The sequence below is a fragment of the Rhincodon typus genome, chromosome 18, assembly GCF_021869965.1.
Source record: "Rhincodon typus isolate 14 chromosome 18, sRhiTyp1.1, whole genome shotgun sequence".
Lineage (NCBI taxonomy): Eukaryota > Metazoa > Chordata > Chondrichthyes > Orectolobiformes > Rhincodontidae > Rhincodon > Rhincodon typus.
This window is the reverse complement of record NC_063349.1, coordinates 26,694,669-26,708,260: the sequence shown is the minus strand read 5'-3', so window position 1 is coordinate 26,708,260 and position 13,592 is coordinate 26,694,669. Positions and strand designations below refer to the sequence as shown.

The 13,592-nt window shown below is 39.6% G+C and overlaps 1 protein-coding gene across 1 annotated transcript in view; it reads left to right on the top strand.

Annotated features, from left to right (window-relative positions):
• The window catches only part of kcnq1.2 (potassium voltage-gated channel, KQT-like subfamily, member 1.2), a 337,327-nt gene that overhangs the window by 64,957 nt on the left and 258,778 nt on the right, over nucleotides 1–13,592 (top strand). Inside the window, exons 4-6 of the mRNA XM_048607651.1 lie at nucleotides 1,735–1,861; nucleotides 2,495–2,573; nucleotides 3,720–3,816. Of these exons, the coding sequence (XP_048463608.1) occupies nucleotides 1,735–1,861; nucleotides 2,495–2,573; nucleotides 3,720–3,816 (303 nt within the window). The remainder of the gene's footprint in view (nucleotides 1–1,734; nucleotides 1,862–2,494; nucleotides 2,574–3,719; nucleotides 3,817–13,592) is intronic.

Sequence of the window (13,592 nt, the reverse complement as noted above, 5' to 3'; positions counted from 1 at the left end):
TACAGAGGGACTCGGACTGTGGGCTCTTCCTAGTCAAGAATTCCAGGGTGCCTGTGGAAGAGATGAGAAAGAATCAGTTGGCAAAGATAAATGGAAATTAGATGCAGCAATATGTTGGCATGGAGCTTAACCAAGAAGAACAGATCACAATGGCTGTGTTGGCCCGTTGGTATCTCCGCATCACTACAGTAATGGACCTAGTATTCCCTAGCCAGCTCAGTGATCCTTTTCTCACAGGGAATGAGTGACTTCATTTGCATCACCCTCATTCCACACTAGTCTTGGCCATCTCGACCCATCTTGCCAGTTTTATAGCGATGAGACAAAGGCAAGGATTGCGTGTGATGGGAATGGTGCAGAAGCATTGTATGAGCATGTATGAATTTGCGGGGTCTGAGGTTTCCTTAGCGACTGAGTAGGAAGCACAGAGGAGGGTTAGTAGTTTGAGAATATGAGTTGCATGTGAGCCCTTGAATAGACATATGATGCTGAGGAATGTAGCCATAGACCATTTGTGAGATGAATTTGCAGTGGCAACTTTTGAATTAGTGATAGCCCTGTAAGGTAGCAGATTTCCCCTAACCTCTTAGCCTTATGGAGCACAGGAGATTATTGAACTATTCTCATACCAGTTTGACATCCCGTTTATGGGGTCCGACTCCTCTGACTTGTGCTGTTACCTGTGTGCAGGCTGGACGGGTGTGATGTAACGGCCTTTTGATTCTCTTCACTGGGAAGTGCCTGTGTGGTCTTTCTGTGAGCCCATTAAACAGTAAAGAGCCAACATGCATTTTTGCTGGTATTGCTTGTGCTATAGGAATGACCAGGACAGGATGAAGGGATGCTCTTAGCTTGTAGCAATTGAAGTGCTATTCAGCTGGTCTTTAAATATGGCACTAGACCTTTTGAAGCGAAAATATCTTGCCAATGGCAAAAGCTTCTAGCTTGCTTGCCGTGTGATTTGCTGAGAACTCGTACAATATCTTATTTGCATAATGAGCTGAGAAATGATGTTATCCAACATGCTCACCATCATGCTTAAACTTCAAAAAGGAAGATTTCACCCTGGAAGATTATTACAAAAAAATTTAAGCAATAAACAAATTGAAAGCTTGATTGGACCAAAAAAGAAAAAAAATTGTAAAATGCTAATTAACACACATGTAAAGTATAAGTGGAATTGAAAGAAATGTAAAGATTGAGAAATGTAATTTGCAGAAAATTTGATGAGCAAAGTAAAGACTAATGGATCAGCAGAGCGAGAAACCACCTTGTCACAATCTTTCTTCATTTAAAAAAAAGATCAAAATACATCTCTTAAAGCCATTGTATCATTGCACTGTTCTGCCTGCCAACTTTTGGTTCCAATGTATCTGGCTCAGATCATTTTTTAACCATTTTTTAAGGTAATCTAAAAACAATGTATCTTGTGGCTTGGTCTTAAAATAAAATTAATCATCCCAATCTGTCCACCGTTGTAAGTATTGGCATATGGAAATGTATAAAGGCTACTGCCTAGAATTAAACCTGGAAATAGTTCTTGGCAATATTAACAGAGCAATTTATTCTCATGAAACACTCTGACAGCAATTTGAGCTTGTAAGTGGTTAAGTACTGTTAAAATACTCTAACAATGTATTGAGCCTTAGTCTGTTATACAGAAGCAATGATTTCTCTGTTTCAGCTTAAACAGTTTTAGTCTGCTCTCAACAATTCTTTTTGTTTTCCACTTAGGAAATTGTGTTAGTAGTTTTTTTTGGTGCTGAATATATGGTACGATTGTGGTCTGCAGGCTGCAGAAGTAAATATGTTGGTGTTAAAGGAAGGATCCGGTTTGCCAGGAAACCTATTTCCATTATAGGTGAGGATTTCATTATTTTCTTTCAACCACCTTAACTTTAACAGTCTGTGTAGGTTAAAATCAACTATACTTCATTGAAATAATTGTCAGGCAGAACTTTGAGGTTCTGTGCAAGTATCTAACTTTGCAACAATGTGAAAATATCTTTAATAAAACTGCAAATCAGTATAGCTTTATTGTTACATTTATGGGAATAGCTTAGTGATGGATCTGGAATAGTTGAATAATGTAGAATAAAGTTTTGAATACACTAAATGCTTTCACAGTAATGTTATCCTGGTAAAGATAATAAATCTAAAAGAAGCATGAAAACAGGCCATTCCTGAGTCACAGAAGAACACGGAGACAGATTTCTTAACTGCTCTTTGAACTGCTATAGGGAATTATATAACATGAAGCTCTGTAGATGTTTTTACAACTTATAATTTAGAATTTTCATTGAGTTTGAAATAAATTAGAAACTACAAACCAACAGTGGTTTGGAATTGCAATTTGAAGATTGATCCAAGTGTTGTTTTTGTGTGTTTGCCATCAATGTATTAGTTTTTTCAGCCATGATCTTGAAAAGATTAACATAATCCCTTATCATGTCATATTCGAAACTAATCAGCATGCTTGATTTTTGACTTGCAGATCTGATTGTAGTGATTGCATCCATTATAGTGCTCAGTGTCGGATCAAATGGTCAGGTGTTTGCCACATCTGCCATCAGGTATTTCTCTGCAGATTTATAAATTAAAATGAATAGACAACAGACACAATTTATTTCTAGTCCATTAGACCAATTAGATTTTAAGATTCAGTAGAGTGGAGTCCTGCTTGGCTGAGAGATGTGGTAATATTTGGAATAGTATATATAAAATTATAGTGAGATACATATTAATGTTGGGCCAAATTGTAAAATCTTTGGAATATTTACAAATAAATATTGTGTTTGCAATCTAATGTTTGAATAATTGTGATCTCCAAATTTGCTTAGCTTGTATTGTTCTTTTTGTATGCCTGTTCTTTTTAACAGCCTGAGAGGCAGAAAAATCACTTGAAGCAGTTATTTATTTAATACAACATTGATTTATCAATGGCATGGTAAATTGTTAATAAGTAACAACAAAAGAACATAACAAATAGGAACAGGAGTAGACCGTAGGGCTCCTCAAGCTCGCACAACCATTTAATACAATTGAGGCTGATCGGTTTCAATACACTTTCCTCCCAGCTGCTATATCCTTGACTCCCCAAGAGACTAAACATCTGTCTGTTTCGGCTTTAAATATATTAAGTAGTGGAGCATCCACGTTCCTCTGTGATAGACAATTCTGAACATTCACAACCTTCTAGGTGAAGAAATGCCTCCTATTTTATCTCCGTTACAGGTGATGGATCACTTATGCTGAGATTACATCTTTTTTTTCTTGATTCCTCAAGCAACTCCAGAGTCTACCATGTTAAACCCCTTCAAAATCTTGTATGTTTAAATGACATGATGACTTATTCTTCAAAACCCCCATTTATTCAACCTACCATCACGGTAGAAACCTCTCATTCCAGAAACTAGGCTAGGGAGCCTGTGCAGTAATTTCAAAGCACACATATTATTTCTGAAATTTGGAGGCCTTTGATATGACCCAAACTTCTACAAGGCTTCCATATTCTTGTGCTGTAGCCCCCTTGTAATGAAGGCCAACATCCCATTTATCTTCCTATTTTCTTGATGCACCTGCAGCAAAAACTAAACTGGGATAGACTTTGATTTGTTGAACATAATTTTAAAACATTAGAAGTTTAGTTGCACTATTTTTAAAACAACTTTTTAAATGTTTAATTTTCTCGTAGTATTGATTCTATTCTGTATTTTCAGGGGTATTCGTTTCCTTCAGATCTTACGGATGCTGCATGTGGATCGACAGGGTGGCACTTGGAGACTTTTAGGATCTGTCGTTTTCATTCATCGTCAGGTTAGCTACATCTTTAACCATTCAGGTCAGGTTCTGATGGTGTAATTATACCCAACTGCTTTTGTAACAGTGGGCTTGAGTAGATAAAGTAGCTGGGACTTTCTTGCCAGGTTCACCTAAGGGAGGTGATGCCATTAAGTGATGTTTTTGTTTTTATTAATTTTTCTTGTGCTAGGAGGAAAATGGCCACTCCTGATTCCATTAGAAAAAATTATACCTCTGCAGACTGGAGGTCCTGTCCCCAATTATGAGGCTATCCCAAAATGCTTCTCCTACAATCTACATAATTGTCCAAAGATGTGCAGGTCTGGTGGTTTGGCTATGCCAAATTGCACAGGAATGTGCAGGCAAGGAGGCTTAGCCATGGTAAATACAGGAACAGGGAGAAGGTAGGGGGTTTGGTCTGGGAGGGATGCTCTTCGGATAGCCAGCATGGACTTGATGGGCTGAATGGCCTGCTTCTACACTTTAGGGGGTTTTATGATTCTGTGAGTGTTGAATGGCACTTCTTTATGATTATAATATTTTACTCAGGAAACATATTCGCAGCCTGAAGGCTAAGGTCTAGTGTGGCTTGCATTGAAAAGTTTGCATGTAGTCTTAAAGCCATGAAAAAAGTAACATTCATGTAGTAAGAAAGAAATTCAGCAGGGACCAGGGAAGTTGTGGATAGGATGTTAAAAGGAACGTAATGTTGAATCAAAATTATAGTAAAATTAAAAACCTATTCTTCATTCCTATGTTACTGCAACTGAAGTATATATGAAATTCATCATTTTATTCCTTCAATGAGTACCTGAACCATGTAAGAAAGAGGACTGCATTGCTAAGGTTTCATTCTGCATTTTAGGGTTGAATTTAGATATGTTTCTGAGGTGAGTTGAGAGCTTTGGGCATGTTGGTGTAACTAGTTCTGAAATTAGGCAGTTTACAAAAGAGATTTTCTAGACTTAGTACAAATCTGGGGAGGTGATGGCCTAATGGCATTATCGCTGGACTATTAGTCCAGAGACCCAGGTAATGTTCTGGGGACCCAGGTTCAAATCTCACCATGGAAGATGCTGGAGTTTGAACTCAATAAATATCTGAAATTAAGAATGATGACTATGAATCTATTGTTGATTGGCAGGAAAAACCCATCTGGTTCACTAATGTCCTTTAGGGAAAGAAACTGCCATCCTTACCTGGTCTGGCCCACATGTGACTCCAGACCCACAGCAATGTGGTTGACTCTTGAGTGCCCTCTGGGCAATTAAGGATGGGCAATAAATGCTACCTAGCCAGCAACACCCTCATCCAGTGAATGAATAAAGAAAAAAAAATTCACTCCTCCTTCTTAGTAGAATTGAGCTTTGTGACTTGAAAACTGTTGCCCACACATGACTGCTCCTGACTTCTATGATCAATCTCAACATATGCTTCTGTATTCTTCCCATCTGGGCAGCTGATATGTGTGTGAGGACGGGGTGTTCCACCAACACAGCATATTTGTCCAAAGGATGGATATAGCCACTTGTAGATCAAAAACATGTTATGGCCAGGCAGTTTGACAAGATGAGAGATCTGAGAATGAACATCCAATTATTAATTTTCCTCAGCATTCTTTAAAGACTATGTCTTTTTACTTTTCTGTATTTTTAGTTGTGGACAGAAATAGGAAAATGAAACCATTATAAAGCCAAGCATTACTCCTTGTTTTTGAAATAAAGTAACCTGACATTCATTTATTGGTATTTTTACACAGCTGCTGGTTCAAGCAGTAGTAGGAAAAGGTGCAGGTGAGCTGGAGCCAATGCGTGTAAAAATGGAAGTTAAACCAGCAACAAATAGCTGATTGGTTTGTGAACTAGTGACCAACTATTGATAACAGGCCTTCTGCCTGTCAACAACTGTGATTGGTTCTCAAGTAGCTGAACAGCTTGAGGCTGTGGACTAGAGAGGAAATAGCCATCAGGTCTCTATCAAAATCAGTGACTCTCTGTTCTCTGCAGTAAAATCCACTTTAAGCCTGAAGAAAACCAGTTATCATCAGTTACTTCAACAATTGCTATAAGTTCTGACTTCTAATTAAATGAGTCAAAGACTTTTTATAATTCCTTTATTCATTCAGGGGATGAGGGTGTCGCTGGCTAGGCAGCATTTATTGCCCATCCCTAATTGCCCAGAGGGCAGTTGAGTCACTCACATTGCTGTGGGTCTGGAGTCACATGTAGGCCAGACCAGGTAAGGATGGCAGTTTCTTTCCCTAAAGGATGTGGTGGGATTCGAACCCAGGCCCCCAGAACATTATCTGGGTCTCTGGATTAACAGCTGAGTGATAATACCCCAGACCATTGCCTCCCCGGCGATGTTAGTCTCTGGACTAACAGTCAAGTGATAGTACCACTAGGCCATCACCTCCCCAAATTTGTACTCAGTCCAGAAAATCTCTTTTGTAATTGAGAGCCAGTCACCATGTACCTCATGTAAAACAGTGAAATCATCCAGAGAAGGAAGACTGAGAAGCAGATGCTGTGAACTGTGACTACTAAACTGCTTTCCCAGTTATTAATTTCCCAGATATTTCCAGCTACTTCACCCATATTTATATTGTTTGTGTGTATGTAAGGGGAAGATTACAACAGGATTGGAGTTTTAATCAGTCAAGTTGTATTTCGATGGTTCATAATTATTTACCTGTAACTTCAATCTATTTGCTTGTAATAAATCATTGCATTGAGTATAGGAGTTGGGAGGTCATGTTGCAGCTGTACAGGACATTGGTTAGGCCACTTTTGGAATACTGTGTTCAATTCTAGTCTCCCTGCTATAGGAAGGATGTTTTGAAACTAGAAAGGGTTCAGAAAAGATTTACAAGGATATTGCCAGGGTTGGAGGGTTTCAGCTATAGGGAGACACTGAATAAGGTGGGGCTATTTTCCATGGAGGGTCAGAGGCTGAGGGGTGACCTTTTATAGAAGTTTATAAAATCATGAGGGGCAATGGATAGGATAAATAGCCAAGGACTTATTCCAGGGTGGGAGAGTCCAGAGCCAGAGGGCATAGGTTTAAGGTAAGAGGGGAAAGATTTAAAAGGGACCTAAGCGGCAAGAGGGTGGTGCATGTATGGAATGAGCTGCCAGAGGAAATGATGGAGGCTGGTACAATTACAACATTGTGTCTGCCTGGGCATATGAATAGGAAGGATTTAGAGGGATATGGGCCAAATGGTGGCAAATGGGACTTGATTAATTTAAGATATCTAGTCTGTTTCTGTGCTGTACAGCTCTATGACTCTAAATAATTCTTATTAAGTACAATAACCTGATCTGTGCTTTCCATTAACTTGAGTCTGAAAGGCAGGTAAAGTGGGGAAGGAACTCTGAGTATTTACAAAAAAAGCCTTTTTACGTTTTTGGATGACCTTGGGCATAGCACGGGTATTGATTTTTCAACTCACCATTCTGGTGAGAGATAACAATACTTTCCAGTTGGCTTCAAGCTCTCCTCAATCAAGCTGTATTTACTTCACTTTAGCATGTTTCATGGAAGGTTTCTCTCACTGAGCCCTCTCAAGTTTTTTCATGCTGTTCTCCATGGCTTGCCTCATTAGTTATGCTAAACACCTCTATAGCTCCTGGCTTGTGCAACCTTTTGCTCAGCAATGGTAAGAAATACTCACCACTGTTGGGGTGCCCCAGAATTCCTGATGCCAGTTCCATTTTAAAAGCCTGGCTGTGCCTCCGTTCAAGTGCTATCAGCCAGCAGCTGCCTTTCACATTGCTTGTGGTGGGAGGGCATGTAGGTGGCGTAGCTGACATTTCATTGCAAATACAGGTCACATTAGTAAAAGTATTGCTATTTAACAGTACCTGTCTGATTTGACAATCATTGTAACTGAAGTAAAACGAACCAAGCTACACAAGTTATCCATTCTTAGCATTATGCTATCTTAAAACCATGTCTAAGGGAGTGCAGCTGTTTGCTCAGAGCTCAGCATAACTGAACAGCATCTTACTGTTCAATGTTTGTTCGTTACATACTGGAAGGGTTTCCGATGGTTGAAAGCATTCACTTTTATTCAGCAACTGCAAAAGTGAAGAAAAAGCTACGAGAAGCTGAATTTGCTTCTGGGAACAGACAAGGACTGCCTGCCTTTGGACCATTTAACAAATCTGCATCCAGTTCACATCTATTGGAACTGTGCCTCAATTAAGTCTTGTCTGATTTGTTGCATCAACCACTTCAATGCTCTGTTATGCTGAAGGTGATGTTCATCTGGTTCTAGATCCTTGTCTTCCTCCTTGGGAGACTTCTACTGCTCTCCCAGCTCTTCAATGTCCACCACATCCACATGTTTCCTGCTCTGGAACGGTACACAGTTACGCGGCATATGTTGTCTGGACTGTATGCTAAGGCTCCCCAGACCAACCGAAGCATTGGAACCCTATCTTCAGGAAGCCTATTTTCTGTTCCATTATGGGCTGCATTGTATCTATACTTGACCCTCAGTCAGAGGATTGCATAATGGAATCATCAGCCATGGTTTCAGAGGGTAGCCCTTGTCTCCTGCTCTCTATGCTTCCAAGACGTTCAGCCCTTGAAATGCAGCAGGATCATGAGAATTCTCAAGGATAATGGCATCACATCAGCTCCCAGGGTACCTGGTTCGGGCCTCTAAGACTTGGTACTTATGATCACAAATGATTTATATGTTGAAATGTTCCTCCTTGGGACACTTCTACTAATTCCAAGCTCTTCAATGTCCACTACATGCCCACTTTTCCTGCTTTTCTCAACTTCAAGAATCTCATTTCTGACAAACTCGCCATATCTTGCCAATTGACTTGCACTTGCCCATGTTTATCATGCACTGAGAAAATTCTGTCCATGAGTTATGACACAGATTGCTTGCATTTGAATAAATGAGAGGCATTTTTAACATTGCATTGGTGCACTGGAAAGTCTGGAAAGGTGTATCAAAGAGCTAAGACCAACTTGGCACTTGAAATGGAATCCTTTTCAGTTGAAATCTGCTCCAACATGATATAGTGCTCTCAATGCAACATGTGTACAGTTGATAGCACCTTGCACATGGGGAAGCCAGATTTATTGGTAAGGCTAAATGCCTGAGCTGCAGCACTGACTTCATTGTGGGGAAATGAGATGAAGCAGGGTGATCTGGCACAAATTGCATCAGAAATAGTGTTGATACGCTTGTGTATCAAAGGTTGAAATCCACACAGCTGCCCTGTAGGTCCTTGGAAAAGCCTGTTGGGCAAACATTTAGCACAGCTGTCATCTTGATGCCCACTGGGATAAGATGGCCTGCCACAGGTCCCAGCCATTGGAACAGTTCTGTGATGGTATTCTGGGACTTGTGTAGTCCTCATCAACACTGTATCACTCTCAGCCAGATGAAATGACATTGAATATGGTACACGTGGGCCTGCTATACTTCCTCTGCATTCTGATGGGATCTTCTATGGCAGCCTTTTCATCATGAGGCTGTTTGGCAGTGCCTGGAGGTTGCTACTCATGCTGGGCTGGCGGCACATCCGTTCCTCCTCAATTTCTCTGTGCCTTTTTAGTGCTGCAGAAAGAGTGACAATAACAATGTCAGGCTTCCGATGAGCCTGCGTAGGAAACATCAGAAACAGACCAGGTCCTCAGTAACATGAGCAGCTTTCACATCTCTCACAAATGGATACTGGGACATGGAATACTCTGACAAGGAGGGTCAAGGAATGGGTTTAGATGTCGCTTTGACAGAGACCTTATTTCAATCAATGCAGTACAAACCATGTTGTTCATATGCAATGGAAGATTTTAATTGCTTTATGACTATTAATACCTTGTCCCCCACCCCTCCTTCAACCCTCACAACATCCAGGAAAGGCAGCATTACGTATAACAGCATGTTGGCAAATATTTACAGTTAAAGGTGAGCAAATCAGTTCTGTGCACATGTGCAACCCCAGAAATCTTGGATTGTTTTTGTAAATTGTGGCACTGATAGGTGGCACTTTCTAAAAATCACCTGCGGTTACTTCTGTTTCATTGAGATGACGATGTTCAATCTGTAATGACTAACAGTCAAGATTACTTGTGACCGGGTTTGCATCCACACAGTTGTACACTGAATGCATTTTACATCTAAAGGATGGGCTTTGTCAGCCCATAGAGCATGTCCTGAGGTGTTGAAAACTGCTGACCGATAAGGATGCCTGGAGGAACATGTGACAAACTGCAGTCACCAGGTACCCAAACTGACTTTCATGTTGTGAACTCTCGCTGTCAATTCAACATGTAGGAGAATAGAAAAGTGTACGTCAGTGTGGGGAGATTAGGTATTAGTGGCATGCTGATGCATGCAAACAGGACTCTCACTGCTCAATAGCAAAATTCCCATCTTGCCATTCAAAACTGAGTTGCAGAATCAGACAACTTTTTTTCTCCACTTCGAGAATCTCATTTTTGACAATCTTGCCATATCTTGCCAACTGACTTGCACTTGCCCATGTTTATCATGCAGTGAGAAAATTCTGCCCATGAATTATAACACAGCCTGCTTGCATTGAATAAATGAGAGGCATTTTTACCATTGCATTGGTGCACTAGAAAGTCTGTGCCCAATGCCCAGGCATTATCAAAGAGCTAAGACCAACTTGGCACTTGAAATATGTATCTTGTACATATACCTTGAAACCCTTCTTTCAAACCATTAAATAGGTCATCACCTTTATCGGTGGCACTTGCGCAGCCTACCATGTTGCAACTTTATTATGGCCAATGTCACAGTTGTAGTGGAAGCTCAGATTTCTGCTATCATTCCCTTGGATACCAATTTTCAAAGAGGCCGTGGAAGCTTTACAGCAGTTCATCCATTTGTTATCCAGTAGTTCACTCGACTTGCCTGGTAAGTGGTAACTGGGCTGTTTCCCCATAATACATGTATTCACAGCCATGTCCAGTAACAGTTTACTTTAGCACAAGCTTTTGAGTGAACAAGATGTACTTTAGAACCAGGCAGACCATTTCCAATAGACTGTTGAAACTTTAATCAAGCAGAGGAAAGCTACAAAATGTGTAACAGCAGCAGCAGCCAGAAGAAATAATCAAGCACCTAATCTGAAATTGTTTCATAATTTCTAAGGTAGCATGTTGGGGACCCATTGGTGGAATTTTTAGGAAATATAAGGCAAAATAGGAAAATCAGACTGTCAAAGTCAAAGAAGACTTCTGATATTTTTTTCTTCAGGGCTTAAATGGCGAATTCTGAATCTTACTGGGAGCAGCAATTACCTTTATTTCCTTGTACTTACAACCCCTTGTTAGCTAAACTCGCCTCATTTCTATGCAGCTCCCAATTCTTTTTTCCTTCCATGAGAAATTGGCTGGCACCAATTCTCAACATGAAAGTCAGAGCTGCAGTTGCAGTTTGCAATCGCTTCTTTGGACCTTCAAACAATTACGTCTTTACCACTGTTTCACTGCATTCTTCATGGAGACCATCCTTTTCCACCCTTCATCCATGCAAGTGAGCAGCATCAAATCATCAGCCTCACCACAACGTAACAGTTATTTTTGGACTAATTTTCTCACTACTTCTGACATTCAGGACTTCACTTTGGAGCACAAGACACTTGTGACTTGCATGCTTCTACCAGGTCGCTTTGCCCACAGGAGCACATATGTATCTTTTGCATGTTTAGAATTTGCATCTTATGCCTCTTTGCTTTGCTTCTTAGTGCTCACTCAATTTTATGCTTACAGGCAGTCCCAAGGTTGTAAATGGGTTCTGCTCTTGAGAGTCCTTTTGTAAACTGATTTGTACGCAAGTTGGAACTCGATGCAGTACAATATAAAGTAGCCATTTATATGTACAGGAAAAGTTTGTATGTCGGATCTTTAAAATTACACCTCTGTACGGGATGGCATTTGTAGGTACGGGCATTTGTAAATCAGGATCCTCTTGTACTTGGAAGCTGCTAGCCTCTGTGACAAGCATTGCTTAATACATGGAGGGAGAAGCAGGCAAGAATTATGTTGATGTAAGGATTGTAGATTAATTTCAAAGAGGTTGCTTTGCTTTGTAATCTTTTTTTCATCTGTTCTCAGTTATAATGTTACCTTCATGAAATTTGACCAATATTTCAAGGAGATGTCATTATATGTCTGTTAATGGACTAATGATTTTCTGCCTTAATGTTTGATGATGAGTTAAATATGTTAAAAGTCTGATGTAATTAAGTAAGACATTTAAACTGACAAGATTGCTGCTTTCTGTTTGTTTAACCCTAAAAAGATTATGGTACAAAATAGCTGGAGCAACTGAACTCAGAAAATGTTGATTACTCACAGCTGTTATTTTAGAAATAGCAAAAGTGGCCCTGTTCAGTTGACTTTAAATAAGGAATGCAAGGGTCAAGTTATTCCAACTACAATTGAAAAACCCTTTAGAAGTACAGTTGTGTGTATGTGTTGGCTCATTTGTTTTAAAATAGTAAGGCTTAACTTCTTAAAGTAAACTTTTGTAAAAATGCTGTCACTCCAGAATTGGATTTGAAAAGTTTAGAAAAGTACAATAAAAAGATTCTTAACAAAATACTTGATTAATAGGTTAAAGGTAGATTTTCTCCTTTGATTCCTAGCTCAAATATCATATGTCCAAACACTACAGCAAGGAACCATAAACGTGGAGGAAAACTTGATAAGAGAAAGGAACTTAGAAGCTTTGCATCTTAATACACAGTACGTTCAAAATAAAGAGAGACAGGATGGATGTAAAAGGTGGAGGGTTAGCACTATTAAGAAGTGACGAAATGAGAACAGTTATGAGAGATGATCTAGGCTCAGGTGATGTAGACTCCATTTGGGGAGAGGTAACAAACAGCAAGGGAAAGGAAACATTGGTAGGAGTAATGTATCAACCCCCGAACAGAGCAATAATTATGGGTGATTTCAATCCTCATATGTGATTAAGCCAATCAACTTGAAAGGGTAGCTATGACAATAAATTTATAGAGTGCATTAGGGATAGTTTCCTAGAGGAATATGTCATTGAGCCAACCAGGGTGCAGGCTGTCTTTGATCTGGTAATGGGTAATGAGGCAGGTATAATAAATGACCTGCGAGTAAAAGATCTCCTAAGAATTAGTGATCATAACATGATAGAATTTAACATTCAATTCAAGAGAAAACTAGATCAGAAACAACTGTATTTTACTGAAGTAAAGAGAATTACAATAAAATGAGCATAGAGTTATCTAAAGTGAACTGGGTAGATAAATTTAGCAGGAATGACAGTAAGCAAGCAGTGGCAGATATTTGAGGAGGTACTTCATGACGCTCAGCAAAAGTACATCCAAGTAAGGAGGAAAGATTCGAAGAGACGGATAAACCAGCCATGGCTAATCAAGGAAGTTAAGGAGAGTATTCAGTTGATAGAAAAAGAATTAAGGCAGCCAAAGTCAGTGACAGCCGTGAAGACTGGGGTAAATTTGGAATCCAGCTAAGGAGGTCTCAAAAGATAATAAAGATAGGGAAAATAAACTATGAGGTGAACTAGCAAGGAAAATAAAGAATGACAATAAGAGCTTCCTTAAATATATAAGAAGGAAGAGAGAGGTCAAAGTGAACATTGGACTGTTTGAAAATGAATCTGGAGAGGTGGTTTTGAAAATTAAAGAAGTGACAGAGGAGTAAAACAGATATTTTGCATCAGTCTTTACTATGGAAGATACATTAAATGCCCTATTAATACTAAAGAATATGGGGGACGAATTAAGCACCAT